Raw genomic sequence first — 22381 nt, 5'->3', positions numbered from 1 at the left:
GTCTTGAGTAGCAGGTGTCACGACTGCAGGGTGAGTGCATTGCCGGGGAGAGGGGAAGGGGAGGCCGTCTGTGGTTCGGGTGAGAAGGGGCTGTGGAGGCGGACAGGGGCCGATGGGGAGCAGAGGGCCAGCGGAGCGGACAGGACCCGCTGCTGGGGCTGGTGCTGTGGAGGGAGGCCAGGGCCGTGCCTCGGGGTTTCCCGGTGGTGATGGTTCGTAACTGGGGCTCGACCCCACGGGGGATGTTCCTGTAGGAACGTGCATCTCCTAGCATTGCCGTGAAGGTTTGGATCTGGGCAACTGTGGATGTGGTGGTCCCCGTCACCACCACTGTCCTGCGGGTTTGAGGAGAGAGGGGAGTATGACCTCGGGCTGAAATACTCTGTCTAGAACGCGTGTTAGAAATCCAGGCAGAGTTTTGAACAGAAGGTGAGATGTAGAATTGAGAGCTCTGTGGCGACAGGGCTGCAATGACCCTGGGCGGCGGTGGCCGGGCTGGCACTCTGTCTCCCAGCACGAAGTCCTCAGTGACCAGCTCTGGCCAAGTGGCAGCCACTTCCCCGGGAGGAGGGAGCCCTGCACGGCTCACTCCAGGCAGCGGGCCCCACGTGCCTTGCTGGTCCTCAGAGGCCGGCCGCATTTGTGCACCGGAGCCTGTGGCCAGCACCTAAGCATCTGCCCTAAAGCAAGAGAGTGGAGTGCTGGCCACAAGAGAGCGGGACCCTTGCCGGGCTTGCCGTCCTCAGAGCCAGTGCGTGGCAGTCTGCGTGTGGGGGGCCCGGGGTGGAATGGAGCCTCCGCGTCCTGCCCTGACGCCCGCCTTGGTTATTCCGGGAGAGGAGACAGAAGTGCCCAGTGGTCCTGCGAGGGGAGTTTCTCAGGCTGGGACTTGCCGATTTACAGCTGAAGGACAGACACCGAGAGCCACAGCCGGGCTGACGCTCTGCTGATTCTGCTCCCAACTTGGAGGCCGCCCCAGCCACAGACACTGCTGGCCTGGTGCCGCAGTGGCCACGCTGAGCCGCCGTGGTCTGTGCTGGGGACGTGAGCGGGCACAGGGGGTGAAGAGCCACAGTTCCTGAGGGCTGCCACCCAACGGGGCTGTGCCCGGGGGCCGGCCCGGGGCTGAGGCCAGCGAGGCCCCAGGTGAGCCCGCTGTGCCTTGGAGCTGATGCCGTCAGACTCTGGTCCCTCAGTCACTTGCATGAACAGGAAGGTGCCGAGGGACAGGTGCTGCAATACACGTGCACTTGAATATTACAGAAACCTGAGCCGGGAGGAAGGAAAGAGCGAGTGTCCTAGGAGCTGGGAACACAAATGAACACACTGGTGGCTGTGTGACATGACGGTGGGCGGTGACAGATGCTAAGGAGGGGAGGAGGCTGCTGTCGGGAGCAGAGCCGTCAGGGAGCACTTCCCAAAGGAGGGGACATTTGATACAAATGCAGCTCTGTGCCCACTGTTCTCCCTCGCGCCCACCCCTCCCCCATGCCCCTGCTCGCCTCTTTGCTGAGACTGCACAGCAGCAGCTTACACGGGACGTGTTTCTCTCGCTGAGCTTTCTGTCTTGACAGCCGGGACAGAGGAGATGGAATAATTTTGCTTTGGAAAGACTTCTCATGTTGCTGAATAAGAGTGAGCAAAGATACTGCTAGAGTCAGGGCTTGATTAGGCCAAGGAAGGCACTATGGCGCGGAGCCGTGGCCATGCTGTTGTTCTGGGTGAGGCAGCCTTCGGGCCGAGCCCCCGGATAATGGGGACGCGTCGGGGCTTCCCAGGTCGCTGACCTCTATCCTCCCTGCCTGGGTATGCAGGTCCCGCCAGCCCTTCAGTCTGATGCCCGTCCAGCCCTCCGACCCCCTGGAATGGAATGAGTCTATGCACTCCCTCCGGATAAGTGTGGGGGGCCTTCCGGTGCTGGCGTCGATGACCAAGGCCGCGGACCCCCGCTTCCGTCCCCGCTGGAAGGTCATCCTGTCATCATTCGTGGGCGCCGCCATCCTCTGGCTGCTCTACTCCCACCGTCCGGCCCCAGGCAGGCCGCCCCCGCCCAGCGCCCACAACTGGAGGCTCAGCAAGGCGCCTGCTGACCGGTACAATGACACCTACCCCCTGTCTGCGCCCCAGAGGACGCCGGGCGGGACCCGGTACCGAATCGCACTTATCGCCGACCTGGACACGGGGTCCAAGGCCCAAGAGGAAAACACCTGGTTCAGCTACCTGAAGAAGGGCTATTTGACCCTGTCCAACAGTGGGGACCAGGTGGCCGTGGAGTGGGACAAGGGCCATGACGTGCTGGAGTCCCACCTGGCGGAAAAGGGGCGGGGCATGGAGCTGTCTGACCTGGTTGTCTTCAACGGGAAGCTCTACTCCGTGGACGACCGGACAGGCGTTGTGTACCAGGTTGAAGGCAGCAAGACCGTGCCCTGGGTGATCCTGTCCGACGGCGACGGGACCGTGGGCAAAGGTGAGTCGGCCCCGCCGCCTCCCGGGCTCCGGGCTGCCTGGCACTGGCTTTGTCTGCACACGCCGCGGGTAGAACGTTCACGAGTCTAGAAGGAGAGGAGGGAACATCGGGGAGAGCTTGTCCCCTCCGGCTTCTCCCCACCACCTGGGAGCACAGCCTTACGGGGCCTCAGTCCAAAGCATTTTCTAGAAGTGTGAACTGGTTACTGGAGGACTTCAAAGAAGGGGCTCTTCCCAGGACGGGTTTTAGGACTCTGTGCCATGCCGTTCTCAACACCTCTGGGAACGGGGCCCTTTTTATGTCTTAAAAGGTATCTTAGGAGCACGCTGGGGTCATGCCCTCCAGGCGCCTTACCTGTAAAGCCATGGTGTCAGGTTGCTCTGATTTTGAACTAAGACTTTATTAAAAAGGTACATCTCCCCTACTGCCCAGCCTTCCTTTCTGAAAACCCAGCAGAAGGAAGGTCTGTGTGAGCAGCCGTGACCCCACTCAAGGTCGGCCGCACTCAAGGTCGGCCGCGACTCATGGCTCTGCTCTTTGCCAGGCAGACTGAGAGGTGGCCTCCGGGGCCCAGAGCCTTCAAACGGGCAAGTGACAATGCGTTAGGCACCGGCAAGGAGCATCGACAAAGCTTCGGGTGTGCCTGTGCTCACTGTCGATCTAACCTTCTGGAAAGCTAATCTCCAGTGCGGGCTGCCGAAGTTGAAAGGAGGAGCCTGGAGAAATGGGGACTTTGGGGGTCAGAGGAGATTGACAGCTGCGGGGAAGTGAGGCACCAGTATTAGTGTAACAGGGGATGTCCCTGCAGACAGTTCCTGCATCAAGTTGCCAAAGGCAGATGTCATTCCTGGAGGGGAGGGAGCGAGGGAGCAGGGAAGACACAGGTGGGAGGGCAGGTGCCCGTTTGCCCCCATCAACTGTTGGGTCGGTTCCAAGGAAAGGTGTCCGATTACAGACCCTCCGGGAACAGAGCTCAAGCCAGGCTGTCCTGTCCCCACTCTCTGGTCACTGCCTCCAGTGAAGTCCAGCTCGGTGACCGCGGACACCCAGGGCTGCCAGACCCTACAGGAGCCAGGCGAGTAGACGGCATCTCAGTCACGCCCCTCTCCTGTCCTTGTCGCCAGGCTTCAAGGCCGAGTGGATGGCGGTGAAGGACGAGCATCTGTATGTGGGCGGCCTGGGCAAGGAGTGGACCACCACAGCAGGGGAGGTGCTGAACGAGAACCCCGAGTGGGTGAAGGTGGTGGGCTTTAGGGGCAGCGTGCGCCACGAGAACTGGGTGTCCAGCTACAGCGCCCTGCGCGCCGCCGCGGGGATCCAGCCGCCAGGTAAGAGCCCCGTCGCTGTGCTCTGTGTGTGCTTGATTTCAGCTCTCTGATGGCTGTCCCCTCGGGCCAGTGGAGTCTGGGGGCAGATGAGCTTTTTCTCTCTCATTTCTCACTCACTTGCCAGATGGCCCCCTGCCGCGCACACTGCAGCCCCAGGCCAGCCGTTCTGGCCGTCCCCCTGGCCCTCGGGACCTGGGGCCTGGCACTTGACCACTGGAGGCTCGGTGCACGGGGCGGGTTCTTGCCCTCACCTCCCGAGAGGCAGCGTGGTTTGTGGTGGGGTGTCGCTCCAGGCGTGGGGGGACGAGATAGGACCCAGGCAGGCCTCATTTCCCCCCCGGAAATGGGAGAGGAGTGGTGCTGCCTTTTCAGCCTCCAGGCAGCTCCTCCCACCCGCCCCGAGCTCTTCGTCACAAATCAGCTTGCTTGCCATCTCGTTCGCTTCCCCTGGGCGCTCCCGGTGCCCTGTGGTCAGCACCAAGGAAGTGGGGGTACGGACACCGCGTGGCTGTGGCTTCTCAGCAGCTCCAGGAAGCTCGGTCGGGCAGATGGGGTGTGGGGACTTTAGCCTCTGTCGGTCTTTGTTACTCTGGATCCCGAGGACAAAATTGGGTGGAGAGTCCTCCAGGGAGCACGACGGCAGCCTAAGGAAAGGCGGGTGGTGACGCTGCTGCCTGCCACGCCCCCAACCCCACATGGCTGCAGCACCGAAGCGCACACTGGGAAAGAGGCCCCCGTCCCAGGCACTCCCGGTCCCGCTCGCTGTCACGGGAGGGGCAGGGCCCGGGACAGCACTGACCTGGGCTCTGTCGTGTGTCCCCAGGCTACCTCATTCACGAGTCCGCCTGCTGGAGCGACACGCTGCAGCGGTGGTTCTTCCTGCCGCGCCGGGCCAGCCACGAGCGCTACAGCGAGAAGGAGGATGAGCGCAAGGGTACCAACCTGCTCCTGAGCGCTGCCCAGGACTTCAGCGATGTCTCCATCAGCCGCGTCGGGGACGTCGTCCCCACGCACGGCTTCTCCTCCTTCAAGTTCATCCCCAACACCGACGACCAGATCCTCGTGGCCCTCAAGTCTGAGGAGGACGGCGGCCAGATCGCCACCTACATCATGGCCTTCACGCTTGACGGACGCTTCCTTCTGCCAGAGACCAAGATCGGAAATGTGAAGTACGAAGGAATAGAGTTTATTTAAACAAAAAATGAAGACATTGAGTGAGGCCGAGGGGTGGATGGTTTTAAGCTACATCAGGACTCAAATTGTATGAAGACCGGAGGACTGCACTTTTCTGTGGTGTTTTGTTTTGCCCTTTTTCTTCCTGGGACTGAGGCGTAGCTGGGGTCTAGAGCTCTCTCCAGAGTCGGGAGGCCAGGCCCAGGCCTGTCATCGGCCAGACAGGATTTGTCAGAGCCCGAAGGGGCCTTCTCTGCGCTGCCATCTGCTGGTCGCAGCTGATCATTGCGGCCATCGTCGTGGACCCGTCCTGTCTAAATCAGCCATGCCCTTCCTTCCATCTGGCCTCCCTTTCTTTTCTTTCCATTTATTCTTTTGTTCAATAAATATTTCCTGAGGTCCTGCTACGTGTCAAGCACTGTGCTCCCTCTGGGAACACAACAGTGAGTCCAAAGTGGACCTGCCCCTCAGGAACTCCCGGGCCACGCCCTTTTCTTCCTCCTGAACCTCGGGCATTACAGCCACCCCTCCAGGTCCTTGGAAAGAACCTGTTTACACTGCAGGGCGTTACAGGGCTGTGTGAGGGAGGGCAGGCCTCTGGGAACGCGGCTGCCCAAAATGCTGCAGGACTTGGGTCCCAAACCCCACATCCAACCATCTCGATTTCATGTGGCAGATTCCGTTTCCACCCTGCAGGAAAATGCTGTGGCTACGTAGCACTTTGAAGTTTTAATGATTAACTTATTTTAATTAAGGCAACTTCCGTTCTCATAAAAGGGAGTCGCCAAATCTCAATCACACAGAGCAAAGGTCCACAGCTAATGAATTCATCCCCAGCTGCGGAGGAAATCGTAACGAAGCAGTTACAATTGGTAAGGCAAGTTTTTAAACATTTGTAATTGCCTTCTAGCAACAGAAACTGTCATGCCTTTAAAGCTTTCATGAATGACTTGAATTTTTTTTCCTGACGGGCTGGGACCCTAGGTTCCCACACGCCTCCCCTGGGCCCGGCCGCCGGGGCGTCTTCACTCTGGCCGTCGTGGCCCAGGCCGGCCTGCCCCTGCGCTCTCTGGCCCTGGCCCTTGCGTCTCCCCTTCCTTGTGGCAGTTTTGCAGCCTCCTCCTCTCTGTGAAAACTCTTCACACAAACTTGGGCTTGTTTTAGTCCCTGTGGTCTTTCCTTGATGCTGCAGGGTAAAGACAGAGGGTTGGGGACAGAGGTCAGCCAGGACCAAAGCTGAGGAGGGTGCCTCGTCCAGAAGCTACCTCACCCCTCAGGAGAACGTGGGGCACCGTGATGGCCCAGGAAGGGCCGTCTTTTGAGCTCTGGCTGTTAACTGTGTGAACCCCTGTCTCACAGACTTTCCTTCTTTGAAGCTTGAATCAGCCACCACGAGGGACGCGGTTCTTGACACCCGGCATCCATTCCTTCTGTTGTGAAACAAAGCGTGAGAGAACGGAACACAGGAGATGGAATGTGACACATTTCTCTAGAGCTCGGCGCCCACTGGACTGTCTCATCCGACTCTGCCTGGCTGGGAGCCCTGGCCTCCTCCTGGATAAATGGCAGTGACGTTAGGGCTGTGTGATTTTAAAACACAGAGACGAGATGAGGAAGCTTGGAGGACTCGGGACCTTCGGGAAGCATTAACGTTGATTTTCCCGCTAGCCTTTTCCCCTCAGTATTCGCTGCTGAAAGCATAACGATTGTGTTTCTTCCTCCTGGAGCCATTGTTTTGTAAACAATAAAGTGCCAGAGGGTCTGTGGTGAGTCATCTTTGTCCCTGGTCTGCATCGGCCCCTCACTGGGGACACACACTCACACACACAGGTGATGACTACACTGCTCACAAGAAGAGCTGTTGGGACAGGACGTGTGATCGCCGCGGCGCTCCTGGGACGGGCACCTTCTCAGAGCGGGGCCTTTCTGGAACCCGATCATCCAGAGGCCCTGCAGTGCTTTCTTGGTCGTAGTGGTTAAGAGCATAGGCTCTGAAGGGACTCCCAGGTGCCAGTTCTGGCTCTGGCCCTTCCTGGCTGTGTGACCTTGGCCAGATTATCTGACTTCTCTGTGCAGCGATGTCCTCATCTGTGAAAAGGAGGTAATCATAGTGCTGTGGTGAACCGTGAATGATTTCACACACCTAACAGTCTTAGAAAATTACCAACACTTGGTGTGTACCCACCCATTCTGGTGGTGCCGCTCACCCAGGGGCAGGTGACTGCCACAGCCGGTACGAGGTCTAGAATGAGCTGAAGCATCGCAGATCACAGACCATTGAAAGGACATGCAGAGTCCTAGAAGTCCCAAAATGAAGCCTCAGGGACACCGCGAGGGAGGGGCTGGTGAAGAAGAGAGGCCTGGGGCGGCCAGTTGGCTCAGTTGGTTAGAGTGCAGTACTCAGCACACCCAGGTCACTGGTTTGATTCCCACATGAGCCAGTGAGCTGCACCCTTCACAACTGGATTGAAAACAATGACTTGACTTGGAGCTGATGGGTCCTAGAAAAACACACTGTTCCCCAATATTTCCCAATAAAAATTAAAAAGAAAAAAAAGAAGGAAGAGAGGCCCAAGCTGGAGGAGAAATGGCCGACAGAGGTAGAGGAGACCAGGAGAGTTCGGTGTCACAAAGGCCAGTGTGCCCTCATCTTCCCTTTGTCCCTGCAGACCCACCCCGTCCCTCCCTGCCCTGCTTTGTGTTCCCAGAGGCTGACCTGAGTGAGGGAACCTCACCAACGGCCTGGGAGGCAGGAGAGAGGAGGGTGAGCTGGGAGCCCTCACTCACTAGGCAGCAGCTCCCTCTGCATGGGTTCTGGTTACTGCTCCCTGCCCTCGTCCCTTCTGGCCTAGGAGTGGTCACACTCCAAGGCCACACCTTATAGACAGCACTTGACTCAAATTAGTTTAGAGCCATCTGTTCCCTGCTGGGAACCTGACCGGTACAGCCAGGGAGGAGAATCAACCGTCAGACCCTGCAGGGAGGTCATGTCAGAAGGCCTGGAGAGTGGCCGTGGGCCGAGCCCAGCAACAGGCAGGACGTGGTGTTCTTAGCGGTCCTTCATCCTCGGTCCTCGTAAGAACGGTTTCAGGAGGGTGGGGAGGCAGAGGCCAGAGGCGTGAACCGGACTGCAAATGAAGTCTCAAGGACCTGAAAAATCCGTTCTTGACCGCCTCTGTGAAAAGTCGTGACACACTGACTCACACGGGTAGTGACTCGTACCTGCTTCGCACTCTCGGGTGTCCAGCATGCAGTTCATTAGCAAAAGGAAAACCCAAAGTCGTCTCAGAACTTGGGGAAGAAAAAGATTAATTTCTTTCCAAATGTTAATCCTGTCTTCTTGTGCACTTTAAGCAGATCAATTTCAAGGTCAATTATACCTTAATGAAATTGTTAAAAGATTTTTAAAAGCACAAATAAAATTCTTCACACAAAGAAAATTCTAAGCCCAAATGGCTTTACTGGTGAATTGTACCAAACATTTAAGGAAGAAATAATACCAAGCCAACACAGAACCTTCGATGATTTGGGGAGAGGGGAACACTTCCCAACTTAGTTTATGAGGGCACTGCTACCCTGATACCAAAACCAGACAAATATACTGCAAGAAAAGAAAAATACAGACCAGTATCCCTCATGAACACAGATGCAAAAGCCCTTAGCAAAAATTTAGCCAGTTGAATCTAGCCATACATAAAAATGAAAATGCTTCATGATGAAGTATGGTTTATTCCAGGAATACAAGGTTGGTTTGATATTCTGAAACCAATATAACTCACCATATTAACAGACCAAAAAGGAAAAACCATATGATAATCTCAAAAGATAACAGAAAAAGCATTTGACGAAATCCGATACCTATTCATGATTTAGAAACAACTGAACAAAAAGTTCAGCAAACTAGGAATGAAAGGAATCCCTTTAATGTGATAAAGGGCATCTGTGAAAAACCTAGAGCTAACCTCATGCGTCACGTGGGAAGACTGTTTTCCTCCCAAAGCGGGACCAAGGTGAGAACATCTGCTCTCACCACTTTTTTCCCGCCACTTGTGTTTTTATTTTGAAATCATTTTAAGCCACGGAGAAGTCGTGAGGCTTGGACAGTACGGGCTGCTGTCTTCCCTTCACACGACTTTCTCCAGTGATGGCGTCTTCCGGAGCCACAGAGCAGTTACCAAGCCAGGAAACTGACATTGCTGGCAGCACTCTAGCCACCAGGCAGCCCGTTGGACGTCCCAGACAGTGCAGTCAGGCAGCAAAGGAGTCATTCAGGTTACAGGAGAAAGAGGAAGACTGTATTTATTTACCGGTGACAAGATTGAAGGGGTAGAAACACCTAAGAAATCTTCCAACAACAACCACTAGAACTAACAGGTGAGTTTGGCGAAACTGCAGAATGCACAGTCTGCATACAGAAAGTAATTTTATTTCTATATAGCTGTGGTAAACAATTGGAAATGGAAATTTTTAAACCAGTGTCATTGACAATAGCCAAAACAATACCAAAAACCATGAAATAGGTATACATCGAACAACATTTGTGCAAGATCGATATGCTGGAACTACGACACTGATGAAAGAAATCAAAGAGAAATGGAACACAGCACGCTATCTTCATGGACGGGAAGACTGTTTTGAGAAAAAGGAGACTGAAGGACTTATACTATCTGACTTCCAGACTTAGTATAAGGCTCTAGGTAGTCAAAACCGTGTGGTATTAGCATAAGAACAGGCATGTAAATCAATAGAACAGAGAAGTTTCCAGAAATATGTATGTATTCCATATATATGTGGTCAATTGATTTTTTTTTTTTTTTAACAAAGGTGCCAGGGTAATTCAGTGGGGAAAAGACGGTCCTTTCCATAGAGTTGGGACAACTCTATTCTGTATGGAAGTTAATGAAACCCATGTCCCCACCGTACCCACTGCTAACTCAGAATAGATCGTAGACCTACATGTAAGAGCTGAAGCTACAAAACTCCTAGAGGAACGCATAGGAGAAAATCTTTATGACCCAGAGTTAGGCAAAGGTTTCTTAGCTATGAGACCAAAAGAATGACACGTTGAGCTTTATTCAAATTCCTCTTCAGAAGACACTGTTAAAAAATGAAAAGGCAGGCTGCTAAAAGACTTGTATCCAGAGTCTATAAAGAGCTTATACAACTCAGTAATGAGACAAACAACCCAACTGAAAATGTGCGTAAGGTTTAAATAAACACTTCACCGAAGAGAGTGTACGAACGACAAATAAGCACATGAAAAGATGTTCAACATCATTAGTCACCAAAACTACCACCAGATGCCACTGTATCCCCACCAGCACGGATACAAAAAGCTGACACTACCAAGAAGTGGTGAGGACCCAGAGCCACCGGAAGGGTCAGAGTAGGAATGTGGAATGGTTCCGCCACTTTGGAAAACAGTTTGACAGTTCCTTCAAAAGTCCCATACGTTTGCCATACGAGGTCAGACAATTAAGGTGGCAAACTCACCCTAGAAAAAGTGCTACACACCTCATTGCTGAATATCACTATGGTCACCTTCAAAGTACTCCCCTTGGGAAGCTATGCACTGACACCAGCGCCCAGTCCACCCTTCAAAGCAATTTTGGAACTCTTTCTGGACTGGCCATCAGAGCTGTCGTCGTATTACCCTTGATGTCCTGCATGTCATCAAAATGTCTTCCTTGCAATATTTCCTTTCTCTACGTGTAAAGAAAGAAGTCATTGGGGACCAGATCAGGCGAGTAGGGAGGGTGTTCCAATACAGTTATTTGTTTACTGGCTAAAAACGCCCTCATAGACAGCACCGTGTGAGCTGGTGCACTGTCATGATTCAAGAGCCATGAATTGTTGGTGAAAAGTTCAGGTCGTCTAACTTTTTTCACGCAGCCTTTTCAGCACTTCCAATATCAAACTTGGTTAACGGTTTGTCCGGTTGGTACAAATTCATAATGAATAATCCTTCTGATACCAAAAGAAGGGTTACCAACATCGTTGCAACAAGTTCGCGAACTTAATTGTCAGACTTCATATGATCCATTAATCCTGTCCCTAGGCATTTCCACGAAAGAAATGAAAACTTAATGATCACACACAGACTTGTCTCCAAATGTTCTAACAGCTGCTTTCATAACAGTCCAAAACTGAGATGACCCAGACACATGTCCGTGCGTAAATGCACCAACAAATCATAGTCGGTCCATGCAGTGACCACTGCTCAGCGAAAGTGAACCAAATGACGGATATTCACAGTGACATGAATGGATCTCAGAAGCATTGTGCTAAATAAAAGTAGCCAGATACAAAAGGCTACATACTGTATGTGTCCAGTTATAAGAAATTCTAGAACAGGCAAAGCTGCAGTGGCTAGATGCATGTCGGTGGTTGCTGGGATGGGGGCCGGTGGCGGAGACTGATTGCAAAGGGGCAGCAAAGGGCATTTGGGACAGCGAGAACGTCCTGTGTGTTACGATTGTGGTCATGGTTACCACCTGCTGTCTTTTGTCAAGGTTCATTAAATCAATGCATTTCATCGTACGGGAATTCTGTTGTCAAGCCAGTTTTTATAAAAGAAGAGTGTGGTGTCTGGGACTTTCATTCTCCTTATCACAAACGAGCCACTCCTGTCTGGAGCAGGTCATCAAGCTCTTGTCCCACATTCCCTTTTTGGGAGTCAAAGGCCGGTGGAAAGGCCTTGAGACTCCCCGACTCCCACCCCCCCACCCCCCGCCACCATCCGGGGAACTCCTGATGAGATCTAATTCTGACATCTTTTTTTCCTGGACGCGAAGAGCTTTTCCAGGACTCTGGTGCTAAAGATTCCGCAAATTGAGTTTTGAAGCATTTCCACCAACCCCTCCTGAAGGATTTCCTCTGTCTTTGGCCACTTATTTGGGCACAAATCAATGGAGACAATGAGAAGTGACAATGCTGGAGTTCCTGCGTCCCTAACCTGGTGGGATTTTAAAACTCACCAGTCTCTTTCTCCAGTTCTATTTCCAGCCAACTGGGTACCCCCTCAAACCTCACATCTTGAGCAGAGTCATCAGATGCGTGACCTTGGGGCTGCCTCTCTTGGACTGTGGGCCGCCAGGGAAGGGGTGTGTCTCCTGCAGGGGTTCTCAAGCCTGGCTGCACGTTGGAAACCCCTGGAAAGCTTTAAAATGCCAATGCCTGTCCCCACCGCAGAGATGATGACTTCATGGCCTGGGCACTGGGAGTGTGTGAAACTCCCAGGTGATTCGCATGGACAGCCCAGGTTGCGAGCCACTGGGCTAGTGACCTGGGGACATTCTAAGGGATGACTCACATCCTAGAACTTGGGATGCAAATGACAGAAGCAAAAAGAGGACGTTGACCTTTCATTTAAGGGCTTCACCTTGACCACAGGCCAGCTGCTCACACCAGGGGATCACACCACAGCATCAAGACGTGATTTCCTCCATCCCTCAGCCCTGCCCCCACCTGGTCCCCAGCTGGGGTCTCCTCGGGGCACAGGCAGGGCACCCCGGGCCTCAGCCGCTCCAGGCCACCTGTTCCCTGCAGGGCCCTCTCCATGAGTCTGAACCTGACTTGCTGGCTCGCTGGGATCACAGCCTCTCGTGACACCGTCTGTGTGGCCACGGGTCAGACCCGGGGACCCTGATGCTGGGAACCACACAGCCTGGGAATGAGGGGGGTGCCTCCCCAAGGGGAAATGGAGGTGCTGGAGTTCTGTTGGAGGAAAGGGAATGGTGTGGGGCGGGTGGAACAGTGTGTGTGCACACTAGGGCCTCTGTCCCCAGGCCCCCTGGGCTGACACTGAGAGAACGACCGTCACTGGGGAGCCGGTGGCATGCTCTGGTGGTGACAAGCGCAGGCTCTGGGGTCATTGCTCCGTGTGGGCTACAGCTCCTCCACTCACTGGCCTCATACCTGGGCGTATTGTCTCGTCTCTCGGAGCCCCCGCCCCTTGGTGGCACTGGGCGACCTCAGGGGTGTAGTGAAGTGAGGCAAGTCGAGAGCTTAGAGCTTAGACACGAAATGAGCAGCCGCCCCAGCAGAGTCCACCCAGCTGGCAGTGAGCAACGTTCAGGAAAAGGCTCCATTGTTCTGTGGGAGCCCGCCAGGGCACCAGATACAGACCCAGCCTGCCACCCTCTGCTTTTCTTCCTGCCGTGCTTGTCTCCCCTCCCCTCCCCCCTGCCCTCTCTTCCCCTCCCCTCCCCTTCTGTCCTCCCCTCCCCTCCCCCCTGCCTTCCTCTCCTCTCCCCTCCCCTCCACTCCCCCAGGGCTGGCTCAGCTTGGAAGATTGTTTAAATTCAGCCGTGGCTGTCGCTGTTTTGCTCTGGTTTTTTCCTCTGGTTATCAAATCAGCCAGACTGCCGCCTTGGGCTGCCGCCAGCCCCAACACCCACAGTCAGAGCAGAGAGGAAGGAGAGGAGCCCCGGAAGCCTTATGGGCAGCCAACCCCAGAAGAAACCTATGTCATGTGGTTTCTGAAAATCGAAACCAGACTCAGTTTTCTGCAGCATTATTTGGGGCCAGGCTGACCACTTTCCACACTGGGCTTTCTGGGTTGAGTCTGCAGAGGGACCCTGCAACAGGAAGTTTGGAGGTCCCAGGACCGTCATCAGTAGTTGCCTCAGGCAGGTAAGCTATGCCTCTTGCTCTCAGCTGGGTGTCCCTCTCCCTACACTGTGTCATCTAGTGGGGGCCAAGTCTCCCTGTTTGCACCCAGCTGGGCATCTGGTGCTTCTCCTGGGCCCAGGGACCATCATGGCTGCTCTCAGATCCGTAAAGTCTTTGTGCACAGTTGGGCGGGTTGTTCACTGTACAAGGACACCAGCCAAAGGAGCACGCAGACTTGGAATTCAGCTCAACCCCCCTCTCTCTGGTCTGCATATCGGCCCGGGCCTGTACCTGCCCAAACGAAGAGCACCTTTTTCTAATTTGCACAAAAGCACTCTGGGCCAGGGGCTAGGCACACCCATCCCAACTTCCCATAGGAGGGAGTCAGGCAAAATGGGTGCGATAGCCACCCAAGGGTAGCGACATCTGCATACTGTGCACCGGGTGCCCGACTGGCCATTTTTCCGGGGCCCTGAGTTCTGGCCAGGGTGAATAAAGCAGCTGTGGCCCCGGGACCGCAGCAGGTACCAACCATCCTGGTTTGCCCGGGACTGAGGGGTGTCCCAGGACGTTGGACTTCCAGTGTTAAAACCAGGACAGGTCCTGGCACACAGATGGTTGGTCACCCCAGCCCCTCAGGCACCTAGCCCAAGCTGCCCTTAACAGCTGTGTGACAGGGCCACCGTAGCAGTAAGGAGTCTTAGCTGTGCCTGGGGACCCCACAGGGCTGCCTCAGGGTCATTAGACTCTGACTTACAGAACCACAGGTAGTGGGGCCTGTCACAGGTTACAGGATGCTTCCTAAGCCAGAGAAACAGTGACTGCTGGGTATGGGGGAGGGGACACGGGAGGAGCAGGATGGGGTGAAGAGGAAAAGCTGGCAGCAGGAATTACACAGAAGCTGGGAGAACTGGACGCCCCCACCCCTGCCCTGCTCCGCTGAGTCTCCCCAGGGGCCCCCAGCCTCTCCCAGCCTCTGCTTCCTGGGCACACTGACCTCCGAGATGACAGTGCCAGGTCCACACTGAGCCAACCCAGCAGGTCCTTGCCATCCTTCTTCCTGCCCCACCCCCACCCCCACCCAGCTGCGCAGTCAGGGTCCTGGCCCAGCCTGACCCCTCTCACTGCTGTCCATCCCTCAGTCACCCGGCCGATTTCTGTGACCTCCTGATGCAGCCTGCTTTCATTTCCCTCCCTCCCAGGGCTCACGTGGCCCAGAAGTTCTTTGTGCAGATCTCTGGGCTCTCCTGCAGTGGCTATTGTCTGCACTTAGAGCCCCACCCTTAGCAAAGCTCACTAGGCCCCTCCCTATCTGAGCCCTGCACTCCTGACCTTCTCCCTCCCCACCTGGCCCAACTGACAGCCACATCCGGGCCTGGTTTTCTGAGATGGGCTCCTGTCCCCACCATCCTAGCTGCCTGGAAACACCCCAGCCCACCCCCTTCATTTGGGCAAGTCTTCCAGGGCCTTGGAGGACCACCTTTCATGGGGGGTGAGGGAGCCCTGCTGCTGGGGCGCCCATCATCCTCACTGTCTGCGGGAGCGGGGACCCACCCACCTGCCGCCCTCCACAAGGAGAGTCTGAAGGATGGAGGACGGACCAGAACTGGTCCCAAGGGCTGTCCAGCTCCGCTGTCTCACTGTGCCGCCTCCTTCTCCTGCAGGACAGCGGCTCCCAGGCCAGGCCATGGCCCTGCCACGGCTCCTCTGCATGTGGCTGCTGGTTGCAGGGACTCACGGTAAGCTGAGTCTGGAATGGCGGGAATGCTGCAAGCAGCTCTTCCTGCCCTGCAGGTTTAACCCCTCCTCGCAAAATGTCTAGGAATGTTCTGCCCGGCCCTGGGTCACTGCCGTCGGTCGGCTCAGGTTTCCTCTCCTGCTTGAAGCCCCGTTTGTCCCAAATCATGTGGCTTTAGGTCCTGGGGGCGTACCAGAAATTCTCCATTCCATCCAGTTCCCAGAGGGACCAAGCAGGAAGAGCCCGTCAGACCAACCGAACACTGGGGGCCCTGAGGTCAGTGACCTTTGGACACAGACTCCAGAGTCCTGGATACCTGTCCTCAGCTCTATCCACCCCTCGAGGCCCAGGAGGCCTTCATCAGCCTGGTGACCCCACAGAAGCCTGCTGCACCCCGACTTAGAATTGCCCTGTGACCCTGTCGGTTCCTGCAGGGGCTAGGCCCAGGGAGTCAGCCAGCTGAGTCCCAGAAGAACAAGTATCAATGGAGCCACAGGCTCCAACCTGAAAGACCAGAGCAGGCTCGTTTACCCTCTGTGAGCATGGGTGGGTGTCTTCCACTCCTCCCCAACGGGCGACCCCTCAAGGATGGCTGGGGGCGCTTTAAAGCTACTTGTCCAGCAGTCGCCCCTGTTGGAAACTTGACTGTTCCCACGAAAGCACACAGCCCCGGTGAAGGGGCCGGTCGGTGGCAGGGGAAGGAGGCCCCCGCCTGTCTCTCTGCTGACCTTCACATTCCCTTGGGAACCCTGCAGGTGTGAAAGATGGTGACATGCGGCTGGCCAACGGGGATGCTGCCAACCAGGGTCGCGTGGAGATCTTCTACGGAGGCCGGTGGGGGACAGTGTGTGACAACCTGTGGGACCTGACCGATGCCAGCGTCGTCTGCCGGGCCCTGGGATTTGAGAACGCCACCGAGGCTCTGGGCAGAGCCGCCTTCGGGCCAGGTGAGCCTGCCGGTCCTCAGCTCCTCCAGAGCAGCGCGTACCAGGGAGGGGCCCTCATCTGAGACTTGGGACAGTCGCCCTGTCCCCTCAGCGCGGGCCCACTCTGAACACGAGGGTCTGTGCTGCAAGGCTTTGCCGGCCCGGCTCACCCACGCGCTGCTGGTGGCCATGACGAGGCTCTTGGATGTGTCATTCAGGGGCTCAGCTGTGGCCGCTCCCTTCGGCCCAGAAGCTCCACTCCTGGGAATTTATCTTCTTGAAACAATTTCCCCCAAAAAAAGAGTCTGTGTGCAGGAAGATTTCCAGTGACACAGAGGCTGTGGTTTCGTAAAGAGGGAACTAGTCTAGGTTTCCAGCCGCTTGTTGTCCACGAAGCAGACAGGCTCTAGGCTTTACGAGAAGGCAGGCCAGCGGATGGTCTGAGTTCACAGTAATAAATCCGAGCCCACACTCGAGCAGAGTCACCTGACTGTATCTGGTAAAAGACGTCCACAAACGTGGACACACCCGGAGCGGAATGCGAGTACCACAAGCCGCCTCAATGGCATGGGTCGCAGAGGGTTTTGCCGGTGCTGTGCAGTGAATGTGACTGTCCTTTGCCGGCTTCTCAGGGACGCAGCCCCATTCACGGGGTCTTCCTCCCGCAGCTGAGAGCCCCGGCCCCCACTCCAGCCTCCGTCCTCCCCACTGTCCCACCAGGAACGGGCCCCATCATGTTGGACGAGGTGGAGTGCACGGGGACAGAGCCCTCGCTGGCCAACTGCAGCTCGCTGGGCTGGCTGAAGAGCAACTGCAGGCACAATCAGGATGCCAGCGTCGTCTGCAGCAACGGTGAGCGGGCGCCCCGTCCCGAGCCCCCGCCCCCAAAGCCTTGGGGTCCTGTGGATCCCAGGATGGCATTCGTGCCCGCTCCTCCCCCCACCCCCTGCCAAGCACACATACCATCCAAGCAGATCACACCCCTGTGCACAGGTTCGCAGGTGATGGGGGTGGGACAGCCTGCGGAGCCCAGCGTCGCACAGCAACAGATCCCAAATCGCTCGCTGCCCTCTCCGGGACCTGCTCAGAAACGCTCCATGTGCCCTGATCATGTGACAGTGAGACACACTCCAGATACACATGAAGTCCACACATGGCAGGCTTCTCTCGTTCACCACCACCATTTCATTTTTGCTAGTTCTCCTTCTGCGACACTCTACACAGCGCCCTGCGTGCTCCAGCAACGTGCCGCATGTGCTGGGATATTACTGGATGGCTGAAAGGCCAGGTCACAAACAGCCCAGCCCCCCGCCCCTGCCTCCATCAGTCGTTCTAAACGAACCCAGGCTGCTCTGATTTTTCAGTCTTTGAGTCTGAATTTTACCGTTGTTCTTTGCTCTCTCACGTCCACTTGTCACTTCTTCCTGGGCTAGTACATGGGCCTCGGGACATGTGTGGCCCCTAGGCATGGAGGGCACAAAGGAAAGCCAGGGCGTTCACACTATGACAGAGCGAGTGCTGCGGAGGGGTACAGGGGACGCACCTGGGCTGGGGAGCAGGGTGCAGGACAGGAAGCACCTCTAGTGGGAGCCTGGGAGCCCCGTGGCGAGTGGAGGCCCTAGGGAGGCCCTGCGAGTCTGGGGTTTGGGGAGGAATGGGGGCTGAGTCCACCTGGTTTAAATGTCGGAATTCAAACCTCTGTGTGGCAGCAAAAGAATGCGTGGATTCCGTCCCCAGCGAGGTCTGGGAGGGGTCAGAGGAGGGGAGTCCCCGAAGGAAGCTGCCAGCATTGCGTTGCCAAAGGATCCTGTCTTCAGAACGTCAAACAAGGGAGGAGGTTTGGGTTTCAGAAGGTAGCACCTGGGTGATCCATCAATTGATGGGTTGGGATTTTAAAGGACGGGGCCTCAGGCTCTCGGAGTCCACAGCTCCAAACCCCCTCCTGAAGGTGCTGCCTGAATTTGGGGGGAAATGCGCTGACCAGGGTTGTTTGACGGATGTAGGTTGGGGGCGCTCTGGGCCATGAGGGGCAAGGGCACCTGTTTTCCAAGGTGGGTATTCCCCGGTCTCCCCAGGAGCCTTCCGAGTAGACAAGGCAGGGACAGAGGCCTCAGTGTAAGGGAAGAAATTGACTCCAGGGAGGGAAAGTACTTCCGGGTCACAGCGAGCGAGTGACAGGCCCCATGCAGGCCCGTGAGCCTTGCCCCCACCCCCAACGTGGTGCATTCCCTCTGCCCCTCCTTAGAAACCAGAGGTATCCACACGCTGGACCTGTCTGGCGAGCTCCCTGATGCTCTCGAGCAGATCTTTGACAGCCAGAGGGGCTGTGACCTGTCCATCAGGGTGAAGGTGAAGGACACGGAGGACCTGCATCTCTGCGTCCACAGGCTCATCCTGTCCACCAACCCTGAGGCCCAGGAGCTGTGTAAGGAGCCGGGCAGCACGGTCACCATGGAGGTGGACGCCGAGTGCCTGCCTGTCGTCAGAGACTTCATCAGGTGAGCTCCTCCAGGCTGCGGCCTGCATCCTGGGCAGTGTCCCCAGCTCCGCCCAATCGCCCAGCTGGGAGGTGGCCACTCGGTCACCACGGGGCGGGGGTGGGGGATGGCTCCTAAGGGCTTGTGTTTTGAAAGCATCCACTTCAAGAAGTGATTGTATGTATCGAAAGTGGTTCCCTCGTTCTTACCACCAGAGCTTTAGATGGCTGAAACGGGTACTTAGGAGAAAACAGACGGCAATTAAAACAGATTAAGCTGGTTCCTTTCCGGCCAAGTGTAAGAACCTGTCTCTAGCCTGTGCCTCCCTGGTGGGATGGAGTCTATGATGTGTCTGAGATGAGGCCGGTGCCCCACCCGCCCCCGGCCCCAGCGGGATCAGTGCCCTAAGGCAAAGCTCAGGGGTGCTCTGGAGTGACCACCATGCGCGTGCCCTTTCTCTCTCTGTCTCTGTCTGTCTCTTTCCCTGCACGGCAGAGGCTGCAGTGAGCTGGGTGTCCTGGCCTCTTGGCCCTTCCAGGACCCTCAGAAGACCCTTCCCCATTGGGCCACCCCTCAGACTCTCCCCTTCCCTCTGCCCCGCAGCCACATGCAGCACCTGCTGTTCAGGCCACCATCAGTTACCCCCTCGCCAATTCTGTGGTTTCTCAGGGTCACTGACCCCTCCCCTACCCGGCCTTCCGTCCTCTGGGTGTTTTATTCTCTGATGGTGGGGCAGGGCCAAGGGGACATTGTGACCCCTGTTCCCACCCACTTGGGGTCCTGCTTGAAGCTGAGGGGTGGTCAGGTGCACGGGGGTTGAGAGGAGACTGGCTGGGGTGGCTGTGCAGCCACCAGCAGCCTGGGAACCGTCCCCCTCGGGCCTGACATGAGAATTAAGAGACAGAACAAAAACATTCTGCAGTATTCTCCCTCCCTTTGTCAGTGCCCTTTGCGGGGCCCTGGCACGTCCTGTGATGAAAGCAGCAGTGTCCAGGAGGAGTGGGCCCCAGTCTGTGGTCCTGGAGCGGTCCCAGCTGAGCCTCCCGGCGCTGCAGGCTGCAGTCCACCAGTACCGAGCTGGTGGGTGACAGGCAACATGACTGGACACTGCGGGGGGCCCAGCTCCTCTAGGCACAGGTCCGGGCCTGCAACGTGGGGTGCCAGCGCTCCCCGCTGGGTCACAGTAGGTGGCAGGTCGGGCTCCCTGGAAGGCTCAGTGTTTGAGAGATACCACCCGGCTCTGAGTCCGTGTGGCCCTGGGGAGACTTCGGTTCTCCCTAATGGCAGGACTCCACTTGCCTCGTCCCAGGAGACAGTGGCAGGCCTGGCCTGGCCTCCTCCTCCAGGCAGGCTCCCTCCACTCACGTTTTCATGCAGCCAAGCGGTTCCTGGTGGCACACTGCCTGACATGGCGACTGGTGCAGACTACACTGGTGTCACCTACATGGGCTCACGGTTGGCAGGGAAGCAGACAGGAAGAAACCAGGGGCAATGCCTGTGTCACGGGGCTCGGGGCAGGTGCTGGGGCAGGAAGGGCATCCATGGACCCCCAGCAGGGGACCGAAGGGTCCCACCCAGGGACGTGACAGCAGGAAGGAAGGCAGACCCTGCTGATGCCGGGCATAGTGGGTCCTGGAGCCCAGGGCCCTGCGGAGGCTGGGCTCAGAGCACCAGTGAGGGCGATGGCAGTGATGACCAGGGACTGGGGACCAGCAGGTAAGGGCCCCTCTCCCGGCTCAGAGTTGAAACTTGGACCTCCGGGACCCTGAGACCCACCCAGGTGTCAGTGCATGTGGCAATAAGCAAACTCGAGACTGGAATGTGTGTTGACCCAAGACATAAATCGGGGGCTGGGGGGACTGAATGCCTCTTGAAATCGCTAGCACCTGGGGTGTCGGTGGGTCAGCAGCCAACAGGGACGAAATAGTCCTGTCGGAGAGGCGGGCTCGCAGCCCCTGGGCACACCGGCTGCCCTGCAGGGTGGGGAGCCATGGCAGCAGGCGCTCCTCTCTGCCCGTTCCCCAGGTATTTCTACTCCCGGAGGATAGACGTGTCCCTGTCATCGGTGAAGTGTCTCCACAAGCTGGCCTCTGCCTACGGAGCCAAGCAGCTGCAGAGCTACTGCGCATACCTCTTTGCCATCCTCCTGCCCCAGGACCCCTCTTTCCAGACGCCCCTGAACCTCTACACCTATGCACTGGCCACCCGGGACCCCGTGCTGGAGGAGCTGTGTGTGCAGTTCCTAGCCTGGAACTTCGAGGCCCTGACGGCGGCCGAGGCCTGGACGAGCGTCCCCGTAGCCCTGCTCCAAGTCCTGCTGTCCAAGAGCGAGCTGGCCGTGCCCAGTGAGCTGGCCCTGCTGACAGCTGTGGACGTGTGGAGCTGGGAGAAGCGTGCCAGCCACAGAGAGATGGAAGCCATGGTGGAGAAGGTCCGCTTCCCCATGATACTGCCCAACGACCTCTTCCAGCTGCAGTTCAACCTGTCCCTGTACTGGAGTCACCAGGCGCTCTTCCAGAAGAAGGTTCTGCAGGCCCTGGAATTCCACACCGTGCCCTTCCAGTTGCTGGCGCAGTACCGAGGCCTGAACCTCACCGAGGACGCCTACAAGCCCCGGATTTACACTTCGCCCACCTGGAGCAGGTCCGTCACACGGGATCCCGATCGCTATTGGTCTGACCCCTACCAGTCCTTCCAGACGCCACAGCACCCCAGCTTCCTCTTCCAGTCCAAGTTCATCTCCTGGTCTCTCGTCCACCTCTCCACCGTCCAGAGCTGCTGGAACTACGGGTTCTCGTGCTCCTCAGACGAGCTCCCCGTCCTGGGCCTCACCAAGTCCGGCTACTCGGATCCCACCATCGGCTACGAAAACAAAGCCCTGATGATCTGTGGGGACAGGTTCGTGGCAGATGTCACTGATTTCAGGGGCCCGAAGGCCATGATCCCCAGTGCCCTGGAAAACAATGGTTCCAGGAGCACCTCCTTCTTCCCCTGCCCGGCAGGGTCCTTCAGCAGCTTCCGAGCAGTCATCCGCCCTTTCTACCTGACCAACTCCTCAGGTGTGGACTAGACAGGGGCTCGAGGTGGCCGGGGCGCACAGAAGCGAGGCGCCTCCCAGCCAGCTCCCCCAGCATCTCCGTCCTTGAACCCCTTCCTCTCTGCAGCCACCTCCCACAGCTGGCCACCAGATGTCCCCCTGCTCCCACTGATCTCTGAGCTTGAAGAAATTACTGGAAGGTTTCAACCAGTGTTCACGCGGATGCTGAGAATTCTCAGTTCTCCCACTGCCAGGCTGGTGTGTCAGGAAGTGACCAGACACGAGAGTAGTGGCCGTTGGACTTTCTCAGCCCTCTGTTGTCCCTTGTCCGAGCTCATTAAAATTGCATCATGGTTCCCAAGTTCTCTGTTCACGAGGAAAGGGGGACTGAGTCCGTTCTGCACTTGAAGTTGGGTGGGCCGGGCCTGGGGTACGGTGCACGAGCAGCCACTGTCCCTGTCCTCACCAAGCTACAGCCGAGCAGGTGAGACAGGCGATCGGGAGTACACACACTGGGGTAATTTAAACTGGGGCAGTGGGGATGGAGACCGGAAGGGAGGCTGTGCGGTGGGAGCGTCGGCTGGGACCCCTCAGACTGCGCTCTGCGGAGGAGCAGCCGGTG

At 56.9% G+C, this 22381-nt stretch overlaps 1 protein-coding gene across 6 annotated transcripts in view; it reads left to right on the top strand.

Moving 5' to 3' along the window:
• The window catches only part of LOC117013978 (soluble calcium-activated nucleotidase 1), a 29652-nt gene extending 7532 nt beyond the window's left edge, over positions 1-22120 (top strand). For 2 of the 6 annotated variants that reach the window (XM_033091637.1, XM_033091638.1), the window contains exons 2-8: positions 1815-2467; positions 3592-3795; positions 15246-15320; positions 16075-16266; positions 16966-17097; positions 18491-18743; positions 20748-22120. In XM_033091637.1, coding sequence (XP_032947528.1) covers positions 1837-2467; positions 3592-3795; positions 15246-15320; positions 16075-16266; positions 16966-17097; positions 18491-18743; positions 20748-21792 — 2532 coding nt within the window. In that variant the 5' untranslated portion in view covers positions 1815-1836 and the 3' untranslated portion in view covers positions 21793-22120. Of the gene's footprint in view, positions 1-1814; positions 2468-3591; positions 3796-4618; positions 6731-13255; positions 13603-15245; positions 15321-16074; positions 16267-16965; positions 17098-18490; positions 18744-20747 lie in introns of those variants that run through there. The other 4 variants (XM_033091639.1, XR_004421393.1, XR_004421392.1 and 1 more) reach the window with 4 other exon arrangements.
• The last annotated feature ends 261 nt before the right edge of the window (positions 22121-22381 follow it).

This window comes from Rhinolophus ferrumequinum, chromosome 21, assembly GCF_004115265.2.
Source record: "Rhinolophus ferrumequinum isolate MPI-CBG mRhiFer1 chromosome 21, mRhiFer1_v1.p, whole genome shotgun sequence".
NCBI classification, from domain to species: Eukaryota; Metazoa; Chordata; class Mammalia; order Chiroptera; family Rhinolophidae; genus Rhinolophus; species Rhinolophus ferrumequinum.
This window is presented reverse-complemented; position numbering and strand designations above follow the sequence as displayed.